The sequence below is a fragment of the Colletotrichum spaethianum genome (genome assembly GCF_022836535.1).
Source record: "Colletotrichum spaethianum MAFF 239500 DNA, contig07, whole genome shotgun sequence".
Lineage (NCBI taxonomy): Eukaryota > Fungi > Ascomycota > Sordariomycetes > Glomerellales > Glomerellaceae > Colletotrichum > Colletotrichum spaethianum.
Window position 1 is genome coordinate 534,998 of NW_026054777.1, and position 27,136 is coordinate 562,133.

The following is a 27,136-nucleotide window of genomic DNA, read 5'->3' on the forward strand; positions in this document are numbered from 1 at the left end:
GGTGAGAGCCGCTCGTTCACCGCCTCACCGCCTCCCGCATATCAGTGCACATCCTCTCCGTCTTCCCCGTCCCTCCAGACACTCAGACGAGCCAGACACGAGACACCGGCAATCAGGAAAGCATCCCCCATGACCGGGGCCCTGCCTGTTGCAACCGGCCTCACCTTGCCCAACTTCTCATCCCAATCTTCTCCCATGTTCGAATACCGCAATATTGCGTCTCCTAATTAGCCCCCTTCCATCTCTTGTCCTCCCCCATTCCTACGCGCAAGCTCATTCACTACCATCACCCAGACCCCCTTCAAACTTCCCATAAGAGAGGGAGACTGCGCCGCCATGGCCTCTTCCATGCTTGCTCACAAATACCCTGCCTCACACACATACACAACTCTACCCACGGGCGCATGTCACGACTCGTATCCTCCTGTCCATCATCGTGCCCTTCTATACTCCCTCCCCCATTTACCTTGACTATAAGCTGCACCACGACCCCCCACCAGCTATACTCCCCAAATATCGTCATGGCTGGACTTTTTCTTTGAGAAACCTGTTTGCTCTCCCTTGCTGCGCGAGACCTTTGTTGCTGGAGCTACCTTTCCCGTCCCACCGTCCAAGGTCGCTCTTTTCCTCACGATGCGCGTCCCGTCGTTTGAGGATACCCTCGCCACTCCAAGCGGACACACTGCAACAATGCCTCAACCACCAAATTATCAGTCGCTAATGACCGGCCTCCAGCTATGCCTCGCTCACTACTGTGACCAACACGGCCCGACCCCGCTTATGGTCACCGAGGGCCTACCCGTCCCATGCACCACATGCTTCGACGATGGCGCTACCGGCTATGCCGATCAGGACCAGCTCCGACCCCGGACCAGCGCCCCAACGACCGCTGGATCTCTGAACCAGACAGTGGCCATGTCCGATGCGCTGCGCCAAATGCACCTCAACGCCCATCGCAGCTCGTCGCTGCCCGCCTCCGAGAATGAAGCCCAAGTTCAACGCGCCGCCATGCTTCGTGCATCCGCCACCAACTCCCCAGCTTCCCCGTTGTCACCTTCTGCCATTGAGACCCCACCCGAAAGCCCTCGCCGCATATCGGAGCAGCAACCACAGCCACGACGCGACTCGAGTTTCCGGCGAACCTACGACGAATACGTTACGAAGCGTGCCGGCCCTTGCGAGAATTGCGCGTTGACACTACCGCAGCGACAGGGCGGCAAGGACAAGACCGATATGAAAGCCGAGCGTGGCCCTACCTTGCGCACCCGCGCACCCTACGCGAGAGTATACGGGCAGGCATCGCCACCAGCCTCGTCTGCCAGCGATACCGACGGAGAAAGCCAGCCAGAACGAATACATCGAAGAGCAACAGGCTCCTCCACGACACGGTCCAGCACGTCCTCCGGGAGACATGCGAGCCATACCCATTACCTTGATTATACCTCGACTCACGAGCCGCTCATCCCGACTTCCTTCTCCATCGTGCGATCTTCGTGCCTGCGTACCCTCTCGCTGGAGACTCTCCCTCGCGCGCCCGCAAATCCCACACCCAGCGCCTCGCCACAGTCCAGCAATATGCCTGCCTTTGTCACGACGCATAGCGCTGGAGCTGCAGCCTCTGGTGGCCCTATTTTCTTCGGAGACCCAGTCAATGGGTACACGACAGCTTACATCTTTCGCATCCCAGATATGCACGCCCGAGGGCACAAGCGGGTATATGCCTTCCTTGCACTAAGCACACACAAGGAGCGGCTCGCCATGAAAACGTTTGGGTTCATGGCTGCCGCCTTCCGCGATCTTGCTTCGTGGATCCAACAACTGGCAGAAGCCGAGGCAGAGAAAGCGGCCGAGGCTAGCCCTGTGGGAGGCCCGCAACACCACAGCTCTTACCCTACGGTGAGCAGGCCAGATAGAGAGGGACCTGACCGTGGCGGCAGCAGTTTCCTCACCGGAGGGGCGGGTTCTCGAGACGAATGGGTGGCGGTCCCGGCGGTGTCTCGCTCAAGGCTCGTGGCCTTGCTGAGCTCGTCGGTATGCCCGATTTCTTTATCGAGCTACACACCAAGTTTGTCAAGCTCATGCTTGAACTCGGTGTTGTGCTAAGCTCCTGATCACTCGGGTGGCTGTACATATACGTTTGCGACATGCTGTCACATCGTGTGCCCGTAGCCGTGAGCTGGAAAGGCTTTTCCGTGAGCGGATATATCAGCGTACGACATTCACATGCATGCATGCATGCATACTCTTGCAGGTCCAGCCCGTATACGCTTTGCATTCTGCGTGAGCAGTACGAGGACCTCAAAACAACAAGCAATAATGGCAATGATAATGGATAGTTACCTTTGCTCGCTGCTTGGAACGGCAATTAGGAATAGGAGAAGGAGAGGTTGTGAAGGGAAAGACGGATATACCCCCTGTTGAGATGGATGGCATCTCATGTTGCACCATGACTTTCTGCATCAGCGACGGCAGCATCTGGAGTCTTTTTTTCCCCCGGTTTTTATCGAGCCCTTTTGAGCGTTTCACGAGTGAGCAGACTGGCTTTGCCACGGACCTGATCGTGTTTTTTTTTTTTTGTTTTCTTGGTTGTTGAATGGGCGGCTTGATGGTTTTTGTCACGGCTTCACGATTCATGCTCTCCTCCTTTATGTTCCTTCCTTGCTCTCCTGTTCTTTTCCTTGCAGACGTTTTATTATCTATACAGAAAGGCTTCCAGGCCGATGGCACGGAAAATAGGAAAAGGGAAAAAGGTACATACAAAGGACGGAAGGGAAAACACTATTTAGAAATAGGAATCCGGATTCGGGAAAAAAAAAGGGCAAAACGGGTCTAGCAGAAATAGAATTCTTCCAACAAGTCAAGCTGGTGTCCATGTGTCCGTGTCGGTCTACGTGACGTGTATCCCAGATGAGGTAACCGAGACCAAACCACGGAACCTGCACCTCGCATGAAGTCCAAGTTTTTGTCGCGGCCGAGCTGTGATTCGCAACTTGCATCTCATCTACGATACGGGTTACTCCGGACCATGACCAGAAGGTCGGGAATGTGATATGTGATGGGGATCCGGCCGCCCGGGACGCTACCTTGACGCTCGAGAGAAAACTCGAGCCGTCGGGAGAATCCGAGCTCCGGGACCCGAGAGACCTTGTCCTCTCCTCCTGCGCCGTCTCGGCATGTTCCGAGATTGTCCGGCGGCCGGACCATGGCGGTGGTCGCCGGGCAGGAGAGGTTGCAAGCTCCGGCAGGGTGTCATGGATCAGGAGCACCCGACGAATCACCCGTGGGTTGCTCATGCACGCATCCCGGCACTGTGTCCCTTTCTCTGGGATTGTACAATCCCGTCCGTGCTTCGGCCTTTTCTCAACAGGGAAGTCATCGCATCAGCAGCAAGTGTGGCAAGTACCAGATCAGCGAACAATTATGCAGACGGCGGCGCGGATTCCTTTATCAAGTGTATTGTACAACGCGACGCCGAGCTTCGCTCCCTGAAGCCCTGAAAAGTCTATCCCTTCCTTAGCCGTGTCCCGTCGTGCTATTACATCGCCAGCCTTGCAGCGTGCAGTGTTTAATTCCTCCCACGACACGCCTCCTCGCCTCCACGCGCGTCCTCCGCCTCCATCTTGTCGGCGCCCGCCGCTTATTTGTAAAAGTCAAACTTGTTCTCGTCGCTCGTGCCCTTCACTTGGCTTGAGTAGGCATCCTCCAGGTCGCTCTGGATAATGTTGTAACGGTTCTTCCGCACTGCGCGGAGACCGGCCTCCTGCATGATGGCGGCGATGACGGCACCGCTCAGGGGTCGTTGCGGACAATCAGTGAGTCCAAGTCGACCTCGGGAGCAAGACTCATCTTGCTGGCGATGGTTGAGAAGATGAGGCGGCGCTCGCGTCTGTCTCTCAAGCTAGGGAACTCGATCTTTCGGTCCAGACGACCGGGACGGAGAAGGGCGGGGTCGAGGGTATCGGCTCGGTTGGTGGCCATGATGACTTTGACGTTGGCGGTCTGATCGAAGCCGTCCATCTGGTTGAGGAGTTCCAGCAGGATACGCTGGACTTCACGGTCGGCACCAGTCTGGGCGTCAAAACGCTTTGTCGCAATAGCGTCGATCTCATCGATGAAGATGATGGCGGGGGCGTTCTCGCGGGCCATGCGGAAGACGTCGCGGACCATACGGGGACCCTCACCGAGGTACTTCTGCACGAACTCGGATCCGACCACACGAATGAAGTTTGCCGTTGTAGAGTTCGCCACAGCCTTGACCAACATAGTCTTTCCCGTTCCGGGAGGTCCATAGAGCAACACACCGCGAGGCGGGTCGATACCGATCTGCTTGTAGAGGTCGAAGTGCGTCAAAGGGAGCTCAACAGCCTCACGAATCTCCTGCTTCTGCATGTCCAGACCACCAACATCGGCATACGTTACATCGGGCTTCTCATCGGCACCAAGCATGGCAATGGAAGAGTCCGCTTCGGGCGGGAGGATATCGACAAGGGCGTTCGAGTGGCGGTGGAGGGCGACAGAAGACGAAGGCTTGAGCTTCTCGCGGTCGAGAGTGGAAAGGATGCGGACGACATAGTTGGAGCCGGTGGAAGACTGCACGATTCCGGTGCTGCGACAGGTTAGCTATGGTAGCTCGAGTGAGGTTGGGAGCTGTATGCGGGGTCTACGTACTTCTGGTCAATGGCCTCCATAAACTGCCCGATCACCAGTGGAACACTCTGAATCCGCTTGATCTCCTCCTGAGCCCGAACAAGTTCGCGCTTGAGACTCCTGTGACGTTGGGTCAGCAAACCAAATGACGTGCGGCGATTCTGAGTGAGTCCCACCTCTGCTCATCCTTGATGTACTCCTCCTGCAACTGAATATACTCAAGTTGTCTTTGCAGCTTCTTCAATGTGGCATAGTCATCGCCTCCTTCTGTCGAGATACCCTCGAAGTTCTCGATACTAGGGATTGTTGACGGCGCCGTCTTCTTGTGAGGAACGGTGTGGTTGGCCGGGTTTTCCACCAGAACGTCACCCATTGTGTCGGAAATTCGGAGGGAAGTGAAGTCGTCGGGATGAGGTTTCGGATTCTCGGGATAACTCAGCGATCAAGCAAGCTTAGGGTCGCGGGGAGATGGACGTTGTCGTTGAAGATGGCGAAGTTGTTGTTTTCAAGCTCGGTGGTGGTGCTTGCTTGCTCTAGCTTGCTGTAGGCGTCAATGGATACGCATGCAGCGTCTCAGCCCGGCTTAGTCAGGAAATCCGTCGAAGCTCAAGTGTCACGTGAGAGGAGCTTCCAAAAGGCAGACCTCACTGGCTCTTTCCGGCTAATTGATTGGCTGAGCAGGTGACCTGGAGCAGGGCGGAATGCCTGCGGCACGTTACCCAACACGTAGGCAGCGAAGCCCTCCGATTGGCCAGCTTGGGGGCGCCTTCCCCCCATATGCATTGTGGAGACGGCCTAAGTTAGGATCCCTGCCATGATGATGTGAGGGTCTCTCCCGCAATCCACTGTTAGAGCGGTCGGTGAGCGTCACTGCCGGACCTTAGCACGGGCAGCGGCGTCGGCACCTATCTCTTATCAACCCCCATGGGATGATGTGGGCGGTGATTCACCGGATGCCTCGTTAGGCCTCGTCCCAGCAAGCAACCTAGCACTGTACAGTATCAGTCACAGGCACACCTCTCTTCTCTTCGGTCTCGTACCTTTAATCCCAACTTTGACTCCTTCAACTTCTCCTTCGCTCTGACGACACACACCACTGGTCCCTCCACCCGACAAGTCGCCCGGTGTGCGTCTCTTCCCGTCCTCACTTCAACCGTTCCGACTGCTTTCAATCATTCCTGGAGTTTATTGTCTCACCTCGGAGTCCTCCATTTCCCCTCTAATACCCCAACCATCATGTCGTCGTCTATTGCCATCCCGATGACGCCGTCGTCGGCCAACACATACCACCACCACCAGTCCGCCCAGGTCCGCGGTGCGACCAGCTCTTCTTCTTCGACGTACTCCAGCTCCCCTCGAACTTCTTCCCCGTCGTCCGCTCAGAAGCAGAAGATGGTCCACGCACGCCGTCCCAGCCTCCTCAGTATGTCCCTCTGCCTTGTAGTTACAAATCCCAGCCCTCACAGCCTAGCCTAGCCCGGGCGTCTTGGAGTCGTTGCTGGCTGCTTCTGGTGACTTACTGACGTTTTGCGCAGGCTCCGCCTTGTCGAAGCAGGAGAGCACCGTTATCAACATCGGCGAGCCAAACGGCACTCCGCGCCTGGTAAGACCACTTACAGCCCTTAATAAGGGATACTGGCTGACATGAGCTACCAGATCACCTACCTCTCCTCGAGCCAAGGCTTTGCGTGGAACCCAGGTATGTTCCGACTCCAAACCAACCTCTATCCCACCTTAAGCTCACTGATCATCACAGAGATCTTCCTGCCGTCCTACGTAGACTGCGACTACGTCCCCCTCGAGAACCGACGGGAGCCCGTACACGAGATCGTACTTAGTGATGAGGAGATCAACAACATGTTCCCCCAATGACGGTCCCCCCCGCGCCGGCGACCATGACGCTACACACGAATATCAACGTTCTGCGTGCTTTAGACCGATGATTCTCACGAGACACCCCTTCCATTTCCATACCACGGCGTCCGGATACGACCTGTAGCCCCTTATCCATTTCTTCTTCAACCTTTCTCACCAGACTGCTTTACGAACTACGACGGCGGATGAGGCCATGCCCGAACCGGGAACGTACGGGCATGAGTACACACTGAGTGGAAGCACAGTACATCCAGCATTTTCCTCTTTTATTGGGACGAGGACCTCTTATTAGTACCTGGGCTTGGGGATCATCGGGGGAGTTGGGACTTCTTTCGGGCGAGACGGGGATTCATTGAGCCTATTTCTTATCTGTTTGTTGTCGTTATTTTGGATTGGGGCGTTCCTCGGTATTACCAGCACATACCCTCTTCTCACCCTCGATCGTGTACTATGCCGTCTTTACTGCGGTTTCCCCTGACGTTGCCTTTGTACCTTTTCCATAGTCCAATAGAGTCACAAGACACTATTCAAAGTATGTTTTCCGTCACCAGTGGCCCCACTGGCGATTCCTGTGACTATCGGCCTATCAAGCATGTTCCTGACTCCCATTATTATACGAGAGTTCGGACAGCCAAGGTTGCACAAGTCGGCCGCTACACAACATCAGGGTCACGGGTTGCGTCGGTGCAATTGGACCGACCCCTCAACCCCTACCACGTTGGACGCCAACCAACCACCTGTGCGATTCCAAGTCACCAACAAGCAGGTATTCTCCACAAGGCATATAACTCAAAATGAAGATCTGGTGAATAATCGTAGACGGCGTCTTGTTGATCTCAAATTCTGGTGAAACGGCCCCTTCGATGTCTGACTCGAAACCTCTCACCTGAGTAGCCCCGGCACAGCGCACTGTCGTCCGGTGGCCTGTTTGAACGCCATTCCGCCCCAGATGGCGTCGAACCGCAGAGGTGAGAGAAATGGGAGGGTCCAGTTTCCAGCTCAGACCGACCGGCACTACTGTACGGTGTACTCTACCGCACACCCGAACGCTACCATTCCCCCCCGAAAGGTGCTCCGCTTTTTGGCCTGGCCTGGCCTGGCCTGGCCTTCCCCGTGCTGTTCCCCCCCAAAAAGGTGCCGCCAAGCAGCGTGGACCCCTTCGTAACCGCGCCCCGCATAGCAGTGTCCCGCGCCGGATTCACAGTGTTTGATTCGACACTCTTGCGACTTTGCGGTCCCCCCATGCAGGTCCGTCCCAGTTTCGCAGTCATAGCGCCGAAAGGCATGATCCTTGAGAAGACTTGGATGAGGGACGTCGCCGGATGGCAAGTTGAGTGACAGGTCATTCCTGTTGGCTATTCCGGTCCGGCCGGTGAGCTAGGTACTCAGAGCCTCTCTGTATGTCTGCAAGGGAGCAGCCAAGTAATTCGCCCTGTCCGGCTGACGTAGGGGTGTAGGAAAGGGTAGCCTGTCTCTCTCGTCGACATTGTCGTCACCAAGTGGAATGCAGTATTATGTGTTGCTATTTTCCAACAGCGTCATTGTTCCATGTCTCTCGTTGATTGACGGCGCAGGAAGCACCGTCGATCCCCTTCACTGGACCGTGGACCCGCGGGAAACCATGTCGCTTGACCGCATGAAGTACCTTCTCGCTGTTCATCCTTCTTGCCCCCTTCTCTCGCTTTGGAGGTCCAACGGGTCGGTCGCAAACAAACAAAAGAGAGTTTTGGGAATGACGAGCTCCCTGTCTTCGTATCTGGTGACGATTCCTGCAAAGCAAAAAGTCAATTTTTACAAAAAGTCCTTGAACTCTGAGTCCGTCTTCTGCCCCGTGTTCCACACCCCGGTCTGGCGCCGTGGTAGGTGTGTTTGGCGCAATGTCCGATCTCGGCAGTTTCCGGGGGATTGACATTGCATTGGCGAAGCAGAGAGGGATCACATGCTGATAGCGATAAGATAACAATTCGCCGATAAGAACAGCGCGGGTGAGGGGCCGCCGGAAAGGTGGGCACGTCGGACGACGGGGCTTGACGCGCGCCGACACTCTCATGGTTCTCCCGGGCCGTCGTCCGACGTAAACAGCGCGCCCAATCCCAACTCCCGGCGCATCGAGACGAACGCCAGACAACCGACAACATTTTCAGCCTCATTCCTTGTCGAGGGGGTACGCGTTGCCTGTTTTCCTCACTTTCTCTGGCCTAGCCCTTCGACATACGATGGAGTCTGCGCACAGGAAAATCGAGCTGCAGTCCCACGAGGACCTCGCGTTCCTCCTCAACAACGTCCGACGCGCCGCGCAGGACCAGCTCGACAAGGCGTTCCCGCATATTGAGGGGAGTAATGCGCAGGAGGATGAATTGCGGACGCCTATTGAGCGTCTCGTGAACGAGGTACGAAGGCCCTTTTGTTTATGTCTGTGTGGTTCTGTTTGGAAATGGTTTTCAGGGTTACATGGCACCGAGTTACCTTTTGCATCCTGAAGAACCCATAACCAAATGACCTACGGGCCGAGTATACTCAAATGTCATGGTCAAAAAAAACATGGGATCGCTAACAGTGAATTCCCCAAACAGTACATCAACAAAACCTTCACCTATGCCGGCCCGAACCTTTCCATAAACGGCCTCGACGCCGACCCTGCCACCTTCCTCTCAACCAACCCCTCCGACGAGCCCGAAGAGGCCTACGAGCCCTGGGACGCCCGCCTCCGTCAGCGCGTCGAAGACCTCGCCCGCGAGGAGGAGGACCTCCTCAACGAGATCGCCGCCCTGAAAAAGTCTGTCCCCGGCGCCGTCGCCGCCGCAGCGACGCACGACTTCAAGACCGCCGCCGCGGCGGATGAGGCCGCGCTCGATGCCGCCAAGAAGGCAAAAGAGGACGAAGCGAGGGAGATCGAGGCCGAGGTTCTCCCGCTCGAGGAGATGGAGAGGAGGGACGAGGTCAAGGAGGCCTTTGGGGGCGCAGTTGGGGCACTGGGGAGGCTGAAGAAGGAGATGCCCGCTACGGTCGCCAAGATGGAGAGGGCGAGGGTCGCGGGAGAGTATACCGTGACGGAACGATCGTAAGGGATTTCGGACGGACCGGCTATGAATGTTTGGGTGTTTCGGCGTTAGGGGGCTCTATACCACTAATTGGGAGTCATTAAGGTCTTGTCGGGCTTGACAACATCATTGATTTGAAAACCAGGTTGAGGCGAATCATGCAGTCAGCATCACACTCGCGACATAAGCCATCAAGCAGTCAACGCAGAACTATTCTATTAAGAATGATCCAGCAGTTCAAACGAAAGTATGTATAACGAGAAGTAGCAAATCTGCCAAAACCAACACATGTATGAGCGATTCTACATAAAGCTCTTGTTTTTAACCATCCCCGTCTTCACGCCTGTTTCTGCTCAACCGGATGCAACAACAAATCTGTCAACGCCTTCTCTCTAGCTGCTCAACCAGCAGCGCAACTCAAATAACAATCATCTCCCCGGATCGATGCCCGCAAGCTTTCTGAAGAAAGCGCTTATGCCGCAGCGGGGGCCTTGGCGTCCGCAGTAGCATCAGCAGCGGCGGCGGGGGCGGGAGCGGCACCGTCAGCGGGGGCAGTGACGGTCTCGCCGCCCTTGTTCTCGATGACTTCGCCAGCAGGGGCCTTGGCCTCGGGCTTCGCCCACCAGGGCTCCTTGGTCCACTCCTTCTCGTGCCACGGGCCGGCATCGCTCATGTGGCAGCCGCCTGCGCACTCGCACTTGCCACCCAGGGCCTTGGGCAGGTTCTCGGCGGGGATCTGGTTAAGAAGCTCCTTCTGGTAGCCCGAGCCGAGGATGTTAATCTTCGAAACGGTGACGGGGTCGAGCCAGCCCTTGACGACACTCCAGACAGTGGAGAAGCCCCAGGGGGCGTTGATCATGTAGAGCTTGCCGAGGCGCTCCGGGTAGTAGTTCTGGGAGATGACGGAGGCCTGCTTGACGTAACTGTAGACCTGGGGCACGCGCGTGATGGTGACGCCCTTGAGGTCCATGATGGTGCAGCAGGTCTCGACGAGGTGGTTGTACTTGCGGGAGCAGGCGGGGAAGCGAGGGTCGGCGCACTTCTCGTACTCGACGGCCAGGTTGGTCAGCATGCGCTCGGCGGTGGTGATCTTGTACATGGCGTTCAGGTCGATGCCGCCAAGCTGCTCGATGTAGACGGGACGGCCATCCTGTGGGTTATGCATCAGCTTACGAAAAGAGACGACCATTTCACCAATTCCAGAGCCTTCATACCTTGTCGTTCTTGTGGTAGTACTGGGGGTAGAACTTGAAAAGCTCTTCCTTCTCGGGGTACTCCCAGGTGGGGATGGTCTCGTCAAGCTTGGTCTTTTTCCGCCAGTCCTCGAAGTCGACGAACCTAAGAGTATTCGGTCAGTTGCCGGTGCATCGTTTATCATTGGGAACAAAGCTTTGCTCACATCTGCTTGGCCAGGTTGACATCGAACTTGCGGGCGCGGAGGAAACGCAGCTATAACGGTAGTCTTAGCAGTCTGGACAGGGACTAATGGCCACGCAAGCCGCCTCCTATCTTGTGGTCTAGCTTGGTAAGAGGAAGCCTACCAGAGTCAGGGTGTCGAGACGCTTGGTGTAGCCATCAGTCTCGAGCATCAGGCGCAGCTGGGCGACCTGGGCCTTCTGCTCAGGCGTGAGGTGGCCAGGGTGACCACTCGCGGCCGTCGCGGCGACGGTCGGGAAATCGTACTGGTCGTACTTCGGGTCGAGTTCTTGCTGGGACATGGTGGGGCTCGTTTAAGGGTCTTCGGGTTACGTGTGAAGAAGGGTCGGTGTGTAGGTGAGAAGGAAAGGGATTGAGAGGGATTTTTGCAAGAACGCAAAAAGGCGGGGTGGAAGAATAAATGGGATTCGCAATGGAAACAAGGCACGGGATCAGTTGTTGCTCCTGGAGAGATTCGAAGCCAGGATCGTAGGTGTGTTCAAGGAGGAAGAAGCTGGGTTGTGGGGAAAAAAGGGAAGGAAGATCTCTAGCGGGAAAGCAGCGGATGCTTGGGAGGTCGAATTAAAGTGAAGTTGCTGGCTGAATGCCAGAGTTCGTCATAGCGACGGTTGACCGGTCCCGCACACTGCTGTTGCCCCCCTGGCTGCCCCTCAAATTGGCTGTTCGCCGACCGTCTACACCGCACTTATGCACCCGCATCTAAGATCCGGGACTACGTATGTCTTTGTATAGTGGCCTTACGTAATGCCTCAGAACCCACCCACGAGCACCCAGAGACGCTGAAGATTGGTGCATCGTGGCCCACCACATACTGGCAGCCCTTCGACGCTTCAGATCGGCTCGAGATGTGGCTTGAATTGTCATGGTTCGGTCACTTTGTGCGGTGGCAGTGGCTGTGAGAGTGGCATCACATCTAGGTGGTCAGCGTCTATGGCCCGAAGCATCTTGGCTGAGCCTGGACTGGGCTGGACTTCGGATGATCCTAGGTACCAACACGTTCTCTGTTGGGTGTGCATGACGTGCCATACTTCACGCGGCCAAATACGCTGTGTGCATTAAGTCTGTGGTATTGCACACACGATAACGATGCTTTCATTATTGTGATAGTTGTACTGTCACCCAGAGGGCTCCGAGACTTCAGGCCCGAACCCGAAATTAGGTCATCTTCGCGCCCCTTGCTGAGATTCGTAAGCCTGCAGGGCCTTTACTCCCTGAGGTCGGGCTGAGTGCCAACGCAATCATGGACAGGCACAGCTCAGGGGGTTTTGCATAGCAGTGAGGCGCTGTTGTAAAAGTGCGAGAACCATCAGGTTGTTTTGTTTGGTATCGAGTATTGCATCAGCCGTTCGCCTTGCTTTCATCCCCTTCCTTCTTGATGTCCTTTCCTTCTTCCTTGTCTTTGCGCTTCTGGACAACCTCCCAGTTGTACACCCTCGCAATGGCAACCTCCATGGTCTATTTTGAATTAGCATGCTGGGGACAGCTATATCAGACGTCAAACGCACCGTAATCTGCTCTCTCAGGAAGTCCAGGTCCTCCTCGCAGTTTGATAAGCTCGTCTTCGCCGTCGACAGCTTGGACTCGAGAAGCGTCTCGGCTTCGTCGATGGGGTACGACAGCATCACGTTGGCCTGTCATCTGATCAGCTCCAGTTCCTCACGTCTGTTCAGTCACGACGCGGGAAACATACGCCTAGCCAGATGTAGACCTCCTCGGTGGGAGGGATCTTTGCCTTGGAGTATAGCGTGTCGTTGAGCTCGAAGGTCGTCTCAATTGGTTCATCATCACCCTGAGTGTCATGTCAGCTCTACTCTCAAGCTGGCATATCAATGTGTGACTCCCACCTGTCTGAGCTTCAGGAACCGCACGGAGTCGAGGGTCTTCTGGATATCGGGGATCTTGTCCTTCAGTCCGGCCATCCTCTTCTGAAGGTTCAGCTCCATGAACTGGTATTTCCTGCGCACATCGACGTGTTACCAACAGTCCCCATAGGTCGCCATGCACGCCATCGTCTTGCTCGTCGTCAGAGCTTTGGGTGCATGCCCGGCGGGCCCAGCGCGTGCGCGCGACTCACGAAATCATCTCCTGGAAGTTGCGCATCGTCGGTTCGACATCCTCGCGGGTGGTGACGTAGTCCTCGACCTTGTCGACAAACGGCGCCTTGGGGATACCTCGAGGGTTGCTGGGCGTGGCATCTTTGCTGCGGTGTGGTGAAAACTGTCAGCGTGGTTGCAGCGGCCATGAGTAGGAAGAAACTTACCCAGCCGTATCCAGCTTTTTGCCCTCTGCAGACATTGTGGAAGTTAGCAGATGTTGGCTTTAGCGCACCATCTGTTGTTGGCAGGAACTCGCGATTTTTCGTAACGGTGTGGAGGGGAGCTGCAGTGACGGTCCGCTACCGAGCCGATCCTACGGTGGCCTGTTCACCGAGGTGAGGGGTATACGCTTGGTGGGGTAGGTAGGTCCCCAACATTGACGCTGGAGCGAGCACCTTTCACTCTTTATTGGTTTCGATGACATTCTTCCGCAACTCAAGTTAAGATTCCAATCGGTTATGAGACGAAGCTTGATGGCTTCGCCCACGTTTTCAAAGCTTGTGAGTTGTACAAAGCATTGATTAGATTTTTGGGTTTTTTTAAGCATTCCGTGATTGTCTAGCATTGCGGCTAGATCCGTCTCCTCATGTTCTCACTTAGGTACTCCAGTCTGAGGGTGGACAACTAATAGCTGTGATACTGCTAAAACACGGGCTCTCCTAGTGGCTTGCCAAAAAAGAGAATTCACTCCTAATGCCACCTGGCTTTGCGACGTCGGGCTATTCTTCCAAAGATCTGGTCTGACGGCACTGCCAACTGAAGCTAGTTACTCACTGGGTTGACTATGACCCGGGAGCCCTCAAGTTAATGCATTTGAAGGGGAAAAGATCCGAACTGAACCTATCAGGCTAGCCTCCGACCCGAAGAAGCTCTTCGTTGGGTAGGGTCCAGGCTCGATGAGGCCAGGACACCTGAAGAGGTTTTCCAGTCCTTGCCTCTAAACTGTGAACAGCCAATAATTGACGGATGGAGGACAAACTTAACAGCAATGAAGAGGACCCTTCGAGCGAGAGAACTTCGTCAGTCTAGCAGATGCTTTGTGTGTAATCACGCACAGTAAAAGATGAAACCAATACTTCCCCGACAGTTCATCGAGACAGCCCAATCAGCTTACTCATCAAGGTAAGAACACACCGTCGCCCCCAACGGCCAAGCGGCAGCACGCCATGAGCACCCTGCATGTCCACGTCTCCACAACCCAGCTAAGCTACCTTATCTGGGGAGCCGATAAATAAATCCCATTGAGTTTAAGCCGGTTAAGTGACCAGTCTCCTTCCAAAAACCTTCCGTCACCGACAAACTCCCCGCGACCAATTGATCCCTTGCGCTCTCTTGTTCTCTATCTCAATTTCATCTGCGTCTTGAGCTAGGTGGGATTAACAGTATAGGCGACCCTTTTCCCAGAGAACTATTGAGGGCACCTCGATCATCGGTGGCGGGGTAGTGTTCAAGAGCTCGGCAAGCAAACCGAAAGACACAACAATGGCGGACGCCGTGGTTGATCCCGAAATCGCAGCCGGCGGCGCGCTGCAGACAGTCAAGGACCTCGTGTCTGGCGCTGCAGGCGGTGTTGCTCAGGTCTTGCTCGGTAGGTTTCCTGTTTGCCCACGAGAGATGCTGCGAGGGAGAGTCGGCGACGTGAGCTTCGAGCCCTTGAGCCGACTTCGGAATGACACCCGAGTCTCATGAGCGACTCACTACCATCACCACAATCTCACTCAATTCCGCTTTTCCTTGATGTGAAAGCATATGCAGCATACAGCGCATACGTTTAAAACGAGAGAACTAATGTCCCCCCAGGCCAACCCTTCGATATCGTCAAAGTCCGCCTCCAGACCTCAACAACACCCACAACAGCACTGACCGCTGCCACCCAAATCTACAAGAACGAGGGCGCGCTCGCGTTCTACAAGGGCACGCTCACGCCCCTCCTCGGTATCGGCGCCTGCGTCTCCATCCAGTTCGGCGCCTTCCACCAGGCCCGCCGCTACTTCGAGGCCCGCAACGCCGCCTCCTCCCTCGGCGCCAGCCCGACCCTCAGCTACGGCCAGTACTACGCCGCGGGCGCCTTCGCCGGTGTCGCCAACTCGGTCATTTCGGGCCCCATCGAGCACGTCCGTATCCGCCTGCAGACCCAGCCCCACGGCGCCGCGCGGCTGTACTCGGGACCCCTCGATTGCGTCCGCAAGCTCTCGGCCCACGGGGGCGTGCTAAACGGTCTCTACCGCGGTGAGGCCGTGACGATCCTGCGTGAGGCCCAGGCATACGGCGTTTGGTTCCTGGCCTTCGAGTGGATGATGAATGCCGACGCGGCGCGCAACAAGATCGACCGCAAGGACATCCCCAGCTACAAGATCGCCTTCTACGGCGGCTTGGCCGGCGAGGCGCTGTGGCTCAGCAGTTATCCCTTTGACGTCATCAAGAGCAAGATGCAGACGGACGGGTTCGGCAAGGAGCAGCGGTACAAGACGATGCGCGACTGCTTCGCGCAGACGTACCGCGGCGAGGGGCTGCGCGGGTTCTGGAAGGGCATCGTGCCGACGCTGCTGAGAGCTATGCCTGTTAGCGCCGGCACGTTTGCGACAGTCGAGCTGACCATGCGGGCCCTCAGCTAAGCTATTGTCATTTATTTGTCGTGGGGTGCTATGTTAAGGGGAATTTGTCTCGAGCCATTTACTAGGAGGTGCAAACACAGGGCTTGGCAAAATAGAAGGTCCAGGGGCAACTTTTCTAGAGTCTATCGTTTTCTATTTCGATACTACGGCGTTTGTGCATACATATCCTAGGCATCGTTATGTCGGCGTAGACCTAAGCACAGAAGCAGACCGTCTATTCTTTGTTCTCGACCCTGCGCTGTAAGATATGTCTCGCGTTTGCCGGAGTGAGCGTGTCGATATCCAGCTCCTCCAGAAGCTTCTTGGCCTCGGTGTTGTCCGTGAACACCCGGTCCGTGGCATCCTTAAGCGACAGCGTACCCTCTTGGGGTTCAGCGGGGAGATTGAGCAGTTTCAAGGCGTCAACCAGGCTACCCAGCGACCCTATACCGTTCGGGATGTACCTCTCGACCAGGGAGAAGATGGCGTTGAGGTCGCGCGTGAACTGCGCTGCACCAAATGCGGTGAAGCTCTGTCTCATTAGAACCTCGCTCCAGAGCAGGTCTTGGAGCTTGTCGAGAGCCGAGCGCCACGTGCGCCGGAACGCTGCAGTGCCAATAGCCTTGAGCAGAAAGTCGAAGTTGCGCTTGAGGATCTGATACGGGTTAGGGACGGCTTCTCCAACAGGGGCTTTGACAGGACTCACTCTTAGAGGCTCGTCCAGCTCGGGCGTGACAGCTAGTTGTGATGGGTCGACTGTATAATGGTTAGAGATGAACATAACTTGACTTGTATACCAAGAAACTTACCTTCTGAACCGCTGTCGCTGATAGTTGTCCATTGCGTTCTTGTCGAGTATGCCCGGAAGGCCTTGTAGTGAGAATCAGCAAGGGCATTTACCAGGAATTCCTGGGCCGTCTTGCGTCTAAGGCTGTACGCGGCAATCGTCTCATCAAATAGAATTCCTTCGTCGCCTTCCGAGCCCACAGCTGCAGAAGTGCGGTCCTTAACCTCCTCGTAACTCATTTCACCCGACATCCTCGAAGTCTCGCCCTCCTTGGTTGCGCGACCTTGCAGCTGATCCCATAACGTCACAAAGAACTCCTCGTTACCCCAGTCCTTGAGCGTGTTGACGACGTAGTCTGCACTGCCATACACCTTGCACAGCGACTCAAGACTGCCGGTGCCTTCGAGAGCAGCAAGCTGTTCTTTGGTGACGCCGTGGAGTGTCCTGCCAACTGTAGATGTAAGCGCTTGGTAAGCCTCCAGAGAGCCACGGAGACGATCGTGGAACTCGTCCAGAATGTCGAGCTGGATGCCGATCAAGAATCGAATCTTGTGCTTGAAGGTGCGAACTCTCTCATATTGGGTCGTGATCGACTTCAGAAGATCGGTGACCCGTACAGCCCCGAAAGTCGGCTTAGTCTTGCCCGTAGCAGCATAGTCATAGTCGATGTTTCTCGCATCTGGCGTAGCCATGATGGCTCGGAAACGCTCCAGCGCAAACTCCTTTTCGGCCTGGAACCAAGGTTCAAACCAGTCCTCGAGAATTTCTGTAGCAAGGCCGGGCCAGCCTTGATCTGCGTTGCCACCATCGTAGTTGAACTTGGACCGGATAGCCTCATCAAACGTCATCAGCTGTCCCATGAAGCTGCTCAGAAATGCAGGGTTCTTCGCCGTATCGGCCACTACGCCCTGGATCTTCTCCCTCATAACGGGCAGCATGCTGGTAATGAATGCGCACACTGGGTCGACGTAGACCAGACTGTTCGCTGCAGACGTGTCACGGAATTTAGCAGCTAGGATGAAACCCAGGTTGTCCCTGTAGAAGTCTTCCCACTTCTCGATAGTCGCCAAAAACCAGGGAAAGCAGTGTGATCCAACAGCATCGGGCTTGCTCGTAGGCTTGTCGCTAAGGAAGTGGAAGCGGAACTCGGAGACGAAAATCTTTGACATGACGTCGAAAGGCAGTAGGCTGACGGTGGACTTGCTCAAGACGACCTCTGGAATCTGGAGGTCAAGCAGCTTCTCGAAGCAAGCAAGCCACTCCTCGTCCATCTCAGAAGTTGGCTCGACCATGGGCCACGACCTCTTACTGAGGACAGCCTCCAGCTCGCTCGACATTGTCTTCTTCATCTCCTCCCACAACGCATCGGCGACGCTTCGCACGTGGTTAACGAGATGGACCGCAGCGTCGTCGGCCGGGCCTGAAAGCTCCTCCAGGCGTCTTGAAAGTTGCTTGAGTTTTGAGTACGGCTCCAAGGCCGCCTTGGGGCTCTCGGGGAGATGCGATCGAGCTTCGGTCCGCAGTTTGTCGACATCTTGCAACAAGCTAAGGTATTTCTGGGCAAGTTCGATTGTTTGCAGCTTCTTCATAGGCTGTTGCAGTCTCGCGATGGCCTGGTTCGGGGCGTCGGACGCCGCTGCAATCTTGACACGAATGTCGATGCTGTGTTGGAGCTCCTGGAAGTCTTGAATGCGTTGAGCAAGCGAGGACTGGCGGTCACCGGCCGTGCGACGCGCTTCGTCGAGCTGTTTTATGGCATTGTCGAGCTGGGTCTGGAGCTGGCTGCGCTGAACCTCAACGTTCGCGATCAGTGAGTCGAGGCTTTCGAGATCGGTCGTAGACTGAAGCTTGTCGTCGAGGAAGTCTTCGACACGAATATCTAGGGCGCCGGTCTGAGCGCGACTGTCGGGAATTGTGGCCATCGTGGTAGGTCCTTGTGACTGCAACTGGGTAGGCGCATCGACTATCGAGTGTTCGCGATGTGTGGTCTGAACAATGACGTGGAGCTCAGCACAATCAACGGCGGGGTGCATGCAATTACCAAGCTTGGTCGGTATGCACTTAAGTGAGACTATTATTTACTTATCCAGCCTCCCATTAACCCGAGGCCATTTCTCAACAACCAACCATAAATGTATCAGGAATTGAGCAATTCAGGGGGAGTTCTTCTTACGCAAAGGAGAAAGAAGGCATCCTCTGAGCTGATCAGCAGCTTCCAAGGTACGTTGTGACGGCTGATCTGGCTCTAACAAAGATTGTTGAAGGCGGACAGTAGGCTCAGCCTCACTAGGGTGCACTGACCTCTTTCCCAGCCACACAACACTGAACTTCAACACCTCTGATCTTGAAGAGAAAAGACAGCCTTAGAGACCCGTGTGGCGCGCCGTGACTCCGTCACCAGAATCTCTACAAGACCCTCGGCTCATTGGTAAGTCATCATGGCATTAGTTGAGAGGCTGTTGGGTCTGTTCGAGAAAGACAACTGTCTAGTGTTATGCCCGTGTATAGGCACTGCCATAACAAGCAACGACAGAGTCATAGACCAATTGCGTCACTGGCTTGCAGCAAATCGTGTTCCATCGCGAACGGATGTCGATGATGACAGCGTTCAGCACCATAGCGTAAATTTACTACAGATGGCAGTGTGTTGTTAGATAGTTGCCGGGCGAAGCCATCACACTGGTTCCCGAGATCTGCAGAGGTCCGGCAGCTCGCACTTCACAGGCAGGCAGCGCTAGCGTCCTTCGGGAAGCAGCGTCTGTCGTCTATGCGGACCCAACAGCCAGGGAAGAAGAACTGACGTTCGGCAGCAGTGACAGGTGTCCGGATATTTGTAGTGCAGCGCGCCGACTACTTGAACCTTTGAGCTGGCTGACCGCCATGTAGACAAACAGAGCGGTGTGTTGGAACGCCTTTCCTCCGCAGAGCTGATGGAGATAGGACTTTGCATGGTGGAGATGAGAACCCGATGGGTCTCGATGGGAATCACGGAGCCGTCTGGGGTTCCTGCAGTAGACGTATCCGCTCGGCACGGGACTGAATTGCGAATAGCTTCAGCTGTCGTGTGCGACAAGGTGACTGACTGACCGTATTTGTGGCAGGATGCCGAGTGTTTGTTTCCGCCAAGGAGGCGAAAATATATCTTGGCTGCCATCCAGCCCTTCAAGGATTCTGGCGCCTTCAATGCTGTCGCCATGCCAACAGGGGGGCGAAGGGCCAGAATCCGTACGACGCCGTTACAACGCATCACCAAGACTCGATACAAGCGAATGGGTGAAAACAAGGAACCAGGCCAATGTACCGGACCCCGGCTCCGGGTCTCGTCTCAAATGCAGGAACGCCCGAAATATGTTCCCGAGTCGAGTCGCGTGCGGTTTGGATTGGGTTAGCTAGACGGCAGCCTGAAGCAAAGCCATGTACAAACAGGGAAGGCTGCAAGATGCGCAAGACAAGTGCGAGCGTTTGGACAGCCCACTTTCGGATTGCGACCGCAGAGCTCTTTGCGGCGGCGCGCAGAGAGGAAACACCAACGGATTCGCATACAACAAGAGTCGCGCAGAGCTGACAAGAATGAAGACCTAAAGAGAAGCTAGGCGAGTAGAGGTTGCGCTAAGATGCGGCCTTAGATTTGACGGGGGACACGGGACGGGGGACCCCTGAAAAGACGTCACCCAGCCACCGGGCTTTTTTCGACCTCTCAGGCCTGTTTCCCGCCCGCGCTGGTGGGAACCGCCTTCCCACTAGGGAAGCGCAGAAGCCACAGAAAGGGCATCCCCCGGACAGTCAGCCAGGGTGAGCATGCGGTACGTACCACCCTTGACCCCACTCTACCGCCCTGCTCGCCCAGGAACCGCTGCGACGCTGCAAATCGCCCTGACAACGACGGCAGCGCCACGAGTAAATAGAGGAGGTTGGCGTAGCTACGTAACACCCCTTCCACTATAGCACTTTCACCTCGTTTGGTGCGCGAACGCCGCACAGTCTCTGGCGAAAAGTGGATGGCAGGACCAATTGCACATCATCCTCAACTCTTTTTCCCTAGGTTCTGTCCCTCTTCTCCAGACTCATCCATCGAGCTCTTCACCCAGCCATCCGAATATTCGATCCGTTCTGCAGACGTACAAACCTCCCTGTCTGCTCCGAACCTGTGGGCATCCCGCTTTCCACTCTGGAACATCTGTTGCCAGAGACAGACAAAACTAAGTCCACCCTCACCCTGTCTGCTGTTCTTCTCTCCCTCCCAGCCATCCCAATATTCCACACTGCATCAAACCACTCCCTCCCAACCTTGAAGACCCAACCCGCACACACATTCATTCACTTCAACACTTCACACTCATACACACACATACTTGTCATCTCTCCCGTCCTTCATCCCCGACGACAGCATCAAAAGTGGAAGTTTGTTTTCGTGTCTGACAACAATCGTCAAGTCTTCTCTCTACCCGCAGTTCCAACACCGTCCCGCATTCCTCGCGGTGTTCTCTCCAGCCCTCGTTTCTAGAGCGAACCCAGCAAACCTTACCGCTACATTCCTCTCCATTTGGGGCGACAAACCCGTTTACTCCCACGAGCTTCGCATTCCTCGCCCGTCCATCTTCTCCACCGACCATAAGGAAAGACACGCTGCGTGCCGGCGCTGAGAGTGCCAGGACCAGAACCCCTCCGTCGCTCCGCTACAACGGAGGGCGGCGTGGGTCAAGCAAATACGAGCCCGATCCCTCTAGAGGAGTGGACGAGTAAGATCACACAGTCAACATGGCGAAATTCCAAGTAGGCTGGTATCGTAAGTTGCTCCGACATCTACTCGCGCGAAGAAGCAAATCGGACTAACATGGCGTCTTGTCAGGATTCGTACCGTTCCTGGGATACCACCATGTCTTGATGATCTTGATAGCAATCGCCATCATCCTTCTATGTAAGTTTCTTTGGAACCATGCGACGCGACTCGTTTACTAACATCGTCCGCAGCACTACTATTGGCAGGTTGCTCGTCATCGTCACCTTTGATGCCCGATATCTTCCTCCTGTCTCTGTACTACGACAGTTACACAGCAGTCCCCTCAACAGCGCAAGTTGACTACAATGTCCACACGGCCATCGAGAACATCGCCGGCGACGCCCGTCTCGCCTGCCGGGTTGGTTACTTCGGAATCTGTATCAGCCCCGACGGTGGCAGCTGGCTTTGCAGCAACAACGCCACCGCTCTTGCCAACGAAGTTTCTGTCGACCAGGATCCCCTCAACCTGATCTGGCTTGCTGCTCAGTTCAAGGACATGATCGTGTTCCCCTACCTCATGTAAGCTCGGTCGCTCGATCCCCGTACAGAAACAGCGTACTGACCCTCTTGCCAGCATCATTGCCATCATCTTTGCCTTCGTCTGCTTCCTCTTGCTCGCTACCTTCCCCGGATGGCACGAGGAGGAGGACTCCGAGGGCTCTGACCGCGAAGTCAAGCCGTTTCCATCGCGACCCGTTTCCCAGATCTCGCTGGCCATCATCTTCATCGCCTCCATCTTTGTTCTCGTGTCTGTGCTATGGCAGCACACCGCCTCAGTTGCTGCGTCCATCATCGCTCAAGATTTCGGGAACGGTGCTGTACGCTCTGGTGTCGGTACTTCCGCCATGGTCCTCGGTTGGTTCAGCTTTACCCTGCTCATCATTGTTACCATCGGTCTTTTGGTCATGATCCTGAGTATCCGTGTTCTGAGCCAAATGGTCGACTAAGCCGAGGCGCGCATCACCCGAGTTGGAGACGGTAGATTTCGACGACGACACGTGTAGAAGATGGGCCCGAAGCCCGCGCAAGAGAGAATGGAACCTTGTACATGGAGGGATTTTTCGAGAAGGGCACATTTCAGACCCTCTCCCCATCAGCACATTCATCGTCCAGCACAAAAGACCATCAGCATCAGGGAATTTGGCGTTGTATATTGCGTTTGTGTTTTGCTTTTGCTTCTTTATATTTGGCATTTCATTTTGGGCCGGCAAGGGGTGGGAGGAACACATTGAAGTCGCACCCACCCTCCGCCATTTTAATGTTGTTTGCTCTTAGCGATAAGCGAGAGCGCGGACGACCCATTGACGAGCAGCAGTATGCCCTCGTTTCTTCCAAAGCAAAAAAGAAAATACTGTGGATGGGACCGTGCCGAACAGGGGCCGGCGAGCAGATGAATGGGGAACGACTTGGACGCACAGGAATATGGAAATGGGAAATGTGTAGGAGTATGTCATGAAATCCACCATGACGACGGAAAGAGTCTCCGAAGCAGGACGAAGGACAAGATTAGATGAGTGAAGGAAATGAAATTGAACATGACGAACCAAAACGGGGCCCCTTGATTCACACTTGAATCGCCATGTTGGTGAATGCGTACATGGAGTGCAGAGGGGTAACGAGGAATGCATGCGTGTTGGTCGTCAACTTGTATAGCTTCATCACTTGGAAAGACAGGATCAGGACAAAACACATGGGAATATAGTCAGTTCGTTGCTGATTGTCATGACCTCTGTTTTTCAGACCATCTTCAAGATAGCCCCGGTTTTCTTCAATTTATACAACGAAGAATTGCTCAACAAGACAAAAGTCGACTTTAAAAGAACAAGAAACCAACAAAAAACACGCCGCAACGCCATGATAGCCCCCACCCCGTGATATCTCATGCCAAGCTCTAATGCTCTGTGCCCCCTTTCTCTGCTAGACACACATGCTCGTAGGGAGCCTCTATTCATGCCTTTTCTCATCTGGGGAAATCTGACAAGGTCTAGACGGGGCGCTTGAACGGATGCGCCTCGGTGTTGAGCACCCAGTCGTCAAGACTGACGACGTCGGGCGTTGAAAACAAGAGATAAAAGTACTTTAGCGTCTCAGCGACCCAGAAGCTCTCCATCTCGTCCACGGGTTTCGGCTCCTCGGACAATACGTCGTCGATGGCGCTGTTGCCGTACTCGGTCCGCGTCGCCTTGATGATGGCCTCCCACATCCTCCAGCCCTTCTCCTGCCATTCAGGGTCGCCCGTGATGCGGTACATGTACCACACAGACTCGATGGCCTCGGGCCTGGTGAGATGTTAGTTTCAGAAGACAGAGAAACATTCCCATACGCGGAGTGTGACTTACCGAAGGATGTAGCGCCTGGCGTTGATGTTGACGAAGCCAGGCGGAATCTTCTCAAGCTCCAGCTTCTCCTTGATAAACTCCTCGTGCGATTGCGGCTTTGGGTCGGGCACCTCTTCCGCTTCCTCCAGCCTGATCTTGCCTACGATACCACCGCTGACCGGCGCATCGTTGGGGACGCTGCCCGTGTTGCCGGCGCTGTTCAAGTCAAGCTTGTCTTTCAGGGAGTTGCTGGCGGCCTCCTCGGCAGATCCCTGGCGAGGATCCTGGGATGTAGGCGGGGCAGGATCCCGCTTCTTCAGCAAGTGCTCATCGACGTTCGAGGGGGACTTGTTGAGGCCAGGCTCAGGAGCGGGGTACTCAGTCTTCTTGGCCGATCCCAGGTTCTTTGGCTCGTCCTTGGGGACGTGAATGTCGGCAAATGGGTCCTTCTTCTCCGGCGCAGGCTCGTCCTTGATGGACTTCTCAGCGGGGTTGCTACCGGTGTGATCGGTCTTGCCTCTCTCGACAGACTGCTTGCGGAGCTCATCCTGCTGCTGCTCCTTCTTCTTACGCTGTCTCTCCTCCCAGTCCTTGACCTGTGACTCACGCCAATCAGCGGACGGGTCAAGGTGCTCCCACCAGAGAGTCTCGTTCCAGGGGCAGCTCTGCAGAGAAGCGCATGGCACAACAGAGGCGCCTTCGGGCATAATACCAGAAGGCATCGATTCGTAGGCCCAGACACAGCCATCGGTGAGTTTCTTGGCGATCTCAACATCCTCGGGTCTGTCAAAGATCTTGCCTCCAAGGCCAAACATGCCACCAATGAAGCAGGTGAGATGCGTCACTTCGTACTCAGTTCGTAGGTCGTTCTCAGGGTCACCAGAGGTTGAGACCTTGGCCGAGAAAAGAATGTCTCTTTCCTTGGGCACCATGGGTCTGTAGAGAAGCCATTTCTTGACAGCCTCGACTGTCTTGATGTGCATCGTCTTGTACTTGGGTTCAAGACCACCAAGCACCAGATATTCCTACGACGAGTTAGTACGTGTCCTGTTTGCACATGCCAGAACAAGCCTTACCTTTGGGAAGTACTCGTAGGTGGAATCTTGGCTTCCACCCATGCTGTACTGCTGGTAGCCCCAGCCACCAGGAGCCAGACCCTGCTTGATGCATTCCCACGAGGATTTATCCGGCGTTGTGGGAGACGGTCTACGGCCGCTATTGCCGGGGTAGATGGCCTGCTCATTTTCCACCACAGTTTCACCAGCTTGGTCAACCCCGACAGCCCGTCTCGCGAGCAGGTTGACCCCCTCCGGCTCGCTGCCATTCCCCTTTGCCAAAGAGGTCTCCAGAGCAAGGGATGCGTCAGCTTCAGCCCGCTTCGCCTCCGCAGCCACTGGCTCGTGTCCCTTGGGTTCGCTGAGACGGGCAGCGGCAGCGCTAGCGCTCGCGGCCGCAGCTTGTTCCTCTTGATATACGATCGCCTCGGCCGTCCTGTTGCAACCGGAGGCATCAAGCTGCTCGGGGAAAATGCCATCGATGGTGGTGCCGCGGTTCTGAAGGTCCTCAAAGGCATCGGTGATGCGCGCGATGGCGTCGTAGTACTTATCCTCGCCGGTCAACTGTGCGAGGCGGGTGAACTCCATGGACATTGAACCCAGCTCAGCCACGCCGACAGTGGTAGCACGGTGTGGTTGAGACGCGTACTGGGGCTGCCAGTTGTAATACAGGATGGGCATGCGGTTGGGCGTATCGAAAACGCCCATCAAGATCTCGGCGAGCTCGAGAGCCTTGTCCAGCAGCATTTCATAACCACCCTTCTTGCCGCCACTCACGTCGTAAGCAGCAAGCAGACCACCCAGGTACCTGATGATGGTTTCGAATACAGGGATATCGCGGCGTGTCGGGCTAAAGGTAAAGTCAATGTCCTTGACGGCCTTGGCGGCCGCATCGAAGTCGTCCTTCATGCCCATAATCCAAAGCGTGTCGAGGCCGTCGACCAGCGTGGCGGCCCAGCCGCAGAAAGGATCACGGAAGCGGCCACTGGCGGGCGAGAGCTCGTCATGCATCCAGGCGAACTTGCGGTATCCCGCCCAGGAGCGTTCCATCTCGGCCTTGACCAGCGCCAGTCGTTTTTCGCGCTTCTCCTTGGCCGACTCCGTCTCAGGCTTGAACGTGTATTGTATTTTGGGAATGTCCTTGGGCTTGCCGGTTGGGAGAGGAATGATCTCGTCCGTGGGAACCGGGAAATGCTCGGAGACCTTGTGCCAATGAATCTGCGAGGTCGATGTCGACTGGTTTTCCAAAAGGTCAAGTTCGGGCCGGCCGGGAGGGTTCTTGGCGTGGATATCCTCGTCGAGGGACTTTGTCGGCGCTTCGGTAACCTCTGGCTTCTTCGTGACCTTGACAGCCTCGTTGGGCGCATGGATGGACAGCGTGGGACCGGATAGGGTCTCGGTGGGCGCGGCGGGCTTCGCCTTTTCGGACTTGAGCTGGGGGATCTTGACCGTCGGCCTAGCCGTCTGCTTCTGCGGGTTCTGTTCAGGTTCGTCCTCCTCCTGGTCGTGCGGGTGCTCGTGATCGGGAGGCGGGTTGTTGTTCAGATGCTTGTTCGAAGCCGGATCGTTCGCCGTGGGCGGCTTTGCGGGCGGCTTGTGGGCATTCTGGCCCTTCTCGAGTTCGCTGGGCTTGAGATTGCTGGTATAGCCTGTCGCATCCCGTTCGGGATTCTTGAAGACCTGGTACAGCATGAAGACTATGACAAGGGCGACGAGGAGCACATAACGGCTCTTCCGGCGGGGCATCATGGTTGCGGACTTGTCGGAGCGTGTCTTTCCAAGTGCGGTTCGAGGATGTTGGCGATGTCGCGTGCTACACTGCAGGTAGCGCTAGACCGTCGGGATCTTGGGACCGCGGGGTCCGGCCGAGTAAAAGAGCAGCAAGGATGATGGCAGGCTAATACGATGTCATCTCTCGGATTGCAAAGTGGCTGTCGTCGTCGTGGTTGGGAAAGGAAAAGCCAGAGCAGCACGGGGGGCAAGGAATGGAAGAATGGGAGGGAAGTCGGCCAAAGAAGGGAGGCAGGTAAGATGGCAGAATAAGAAATGGCAAAGGTACGTAGAGAGTGAGATAATTGGGTGGACGAGTGAGAAGGCAAGGAAGTTGGAGGTAAAGGCAAGGCCAGGTCAGGTAGGTGGCATGTAGAGATTGGCGTGTAGGAGGGCACGGAGCTTGGCCAAGATAAAAACCCAAGCCTTCTAAGTACGCGAGCTGAACTTTTTGGGAGGGAGGGAGGGAGGGAGGGGGGAAGGGAAGCGCCTCGTCGGATCCTTAGGTAAGGTGGGCAGAGAGGAAGAGCACCGCTGTCTGTGGTACGATGTACATACAGCAGGTAAAGGACAACAGTGAACACAAGGAAGGACTCGAAAGGTTGGGATTGTCGAGGTCGCATGCTCTACCCTGCCTCCACTTAGTCTACATTGCCAAAATAAGGTACGTAAGGTAAGGTAGGGAGGAGTCTGGGTATGCCACCCGCCACCTGGATAACGAGGACAAGTCTCGAAA

The 27,136-nt window shown here is 55.6% G+C and overlaps 11 protein-coding genes across 11 annotated transcripts; 5 read left to right on the top strand and 6 right to left on the bottom strand.

The window, feature by feature from the left end:
- Positions 1-690: 690 nt before the first annotated feature.
- On the top strand, positions 691-2,111 carry ColSpa_03566 (folliculin; the record flags this gene model as incomplete). Its single annotated transcript, XM_049269778.1, has 2 exons — positions 691-1,896; positions 1,941-2,111. The coding sequence occupies 2 exons, from the start codon at positions 691-693 to the stop codon at positions 2,109-2,111; spliced, it is 1,377 nt and encodes a 458-aa protein (XP_049125735.1).
- Positions 2,112-2,997: 886 nt separating this feature from the next.
- ColSpa_03567 (uncharacterized protein) lies at positions 2,998-3,204 on the bottom strand (the record flags this gene model as incomplete). Its single annotated transcript, XM_049269779.1, has 1 exon — positions 2,998-3,204. One exon carries the CDS (start codon positions 3,202-3,204, stop codon positions 2,998-3,000), a length of 207 nt encoding a protein of 68 aa, XP_049125736.1.
- A 585-nt stretch (positions 3,205-3,789) lies between these two features.
- ColSpa_03568 (26S proteasome regulatory subunit 6B) lies at positions 3,790-5,020 on the bottom strand (the record flags this gene model as incomplete). The annotated part of the gene is made up of 3 exons (XM_049269780.1): positions 3,790-4,606; positions 4,669-4,767; positions 4,824-5,020. 3 exons carry the CDS (start codon positions 5,018-5,020, stop codon positions 3,790-3,792), a joined length of 1,113 nt encoding a protein of 370 aa, XP_049125737.1.
- Positions 5,021-5,883: 863 nt separating this feature from the next.
- On the top strand, positions 5,884-6,519 carry ColSpa_03569 (uncharacterized protein; the record flags this gene model as incomplete). The annotated part of the gene is made up of 4 exons (XM_049269781.1): positions 5,884-6,070; positions 6,183-6,250; positions 6,304-6,346; positions 6,404-6,519. The coding sequence occupies 4 exons, from the start codon at positions 5,884-5,886 to the stop codon at positions 6,517-6,519; spliced, it is 414 nt and encodes a 137-aa protein (XP_049125738.1).
- A 2,219-nt stretch (positions 6,520-8,738) lies between these two features.
- Positions 8,739-9,587, top strand: ColSpa_03570 (kinetochore protein mis14; the record flags this gene model as incomplete). Its single annotated transcript, XM_049269782.1, has 2 exons — positions 8,739-8,912; positions 9,096-9,587. 2 exons carry the CDS (start codon positions 8,739-8,741, stop codon positions 9,585-9,587), a joined length of 666 nt encoding a protein of 221 aa, XP_049125739.1.
- Positions 9,588-10,035: 448 nt separating this feature from the next.
- Positions 10,036-11,281, bottom strand: ColSpa_03571 (SEC14 cytosolic factor; the record flags this gene model as incomplete). The annotated part of the gene is made up of 4 exons (XM_049269783.1): positions 10,036-10,713; positions 10,778-10,901; positions 10,963-11,012; positions 11,105-11,281. The coding sequence occupies 4 exons, from the start codon at positions 11,279-11,281 to the stop codon at positions 10,036-10,038; spliced, it is 1,029 nt and encodes a 342-aa protein (XP_049125740.1).
- Positions 11,282-12,338: 1,057 nt separating this feature from the next.
- ColSpa_03572 (putative prephenate dehydrogenase [NADP(+)]) lies at positions 12,339-13,295 on the bottom strand (the record flags this gene model as incomplete). Its single annotated transcript, XM_049269784.1, has 6 exons — positions 12,339-12,455; positions 12,506-12,631; positions 12,691-12,789; positions 12,845-12,956; positions 13,075-13,200; positions 13,261-13,295. The coding sequence occupies 6 exons, from the start codon at positions 13,293-13,295 to the stop codon at positions 12,339-12,341; spliced, it is 615 nt and encodes a 204-aa protein (XP_049125741.1).
- Positions 13,296-14,578: 1,283 nt separating this feature from the next.
- ColSpa_03573 (mitochondrial glycine transporter YMC1) lies at positions 14,579-15,711 on the top strand (the record flags this gene model as incomplete). The annotated part of the gene is made up of 2 exons (XM_049269785.1): positions 14,579-14,684; positions 14,897-15,711. 2 exons carry the CDS (start codon positions 14,579-14,581, stop codon positions 15,709-15,711), a joined length of 921 nt encoding a protein of 306 aa, XP_049125742.1.
- Positions 15,712-15,925: 214 nt separating this feature from the next.
- On the bottom strand, positions 15,926-18,399 carry ColSpa_03574 (Ran GTPase-activating protein 1; the record flags this gene model as incomplete). Its single annotated transcript, XM_049269786.1, has 2 exons — positions 15,926-16,446; positions 16,500-18,399. 2 exons carry the CDS (start codon positions 18,397-18,399, stop codon positions 15,926-15,928), a joined length of 2,421 nt encoding a protein of 806 aa, XP_049125743.1.
- A 2,836-nt stretch (positions 18,400-21,235) lies between these two features.
- Positions 21,236-22,204, top strand: ColSpa_03575 (uncharacterized protein; the record flags this gene model as incomplete). Its single annotated transcript, XM_049269787.1, has 4 exons — positions 21,236-21,263; positions 21,327-21,395; positions 21,464-21,776; positions 21,832-22,204. 4 exons carry the CDS (start codon positions 21,236-21,238, stop codon positions 22,202-22,204), a joined length of 783 nt encoding a protein of 260 aa, XP_049125744.1.
- Positions 22,205-23,241: 1,037 nt separating this feature from the next.
- On the bottom strand, positions 23,242-26,379 carry ColSpa_03576 (endoplasmic reticulum mannosyl-oligosaccharide 1,2-alpha-mannosidase; the record flags this gene model as incomplete). Its single annotated transcript, XM_049269788.1, has 3 exons — positions 23,242-23,536; positions 23,597-24,600; positions 24,652-26,379. The coding sequence occupies 3 exons, from the start codon at positions 26,377-26,379 to the stop codon at positions 23,242-23,244; spliced, it is 3,027 nt and encodes a 1,008-aa protein (XP_049125745.1).
- Positions 26,380-27,136: the final 757 nt, after the last annotated feature.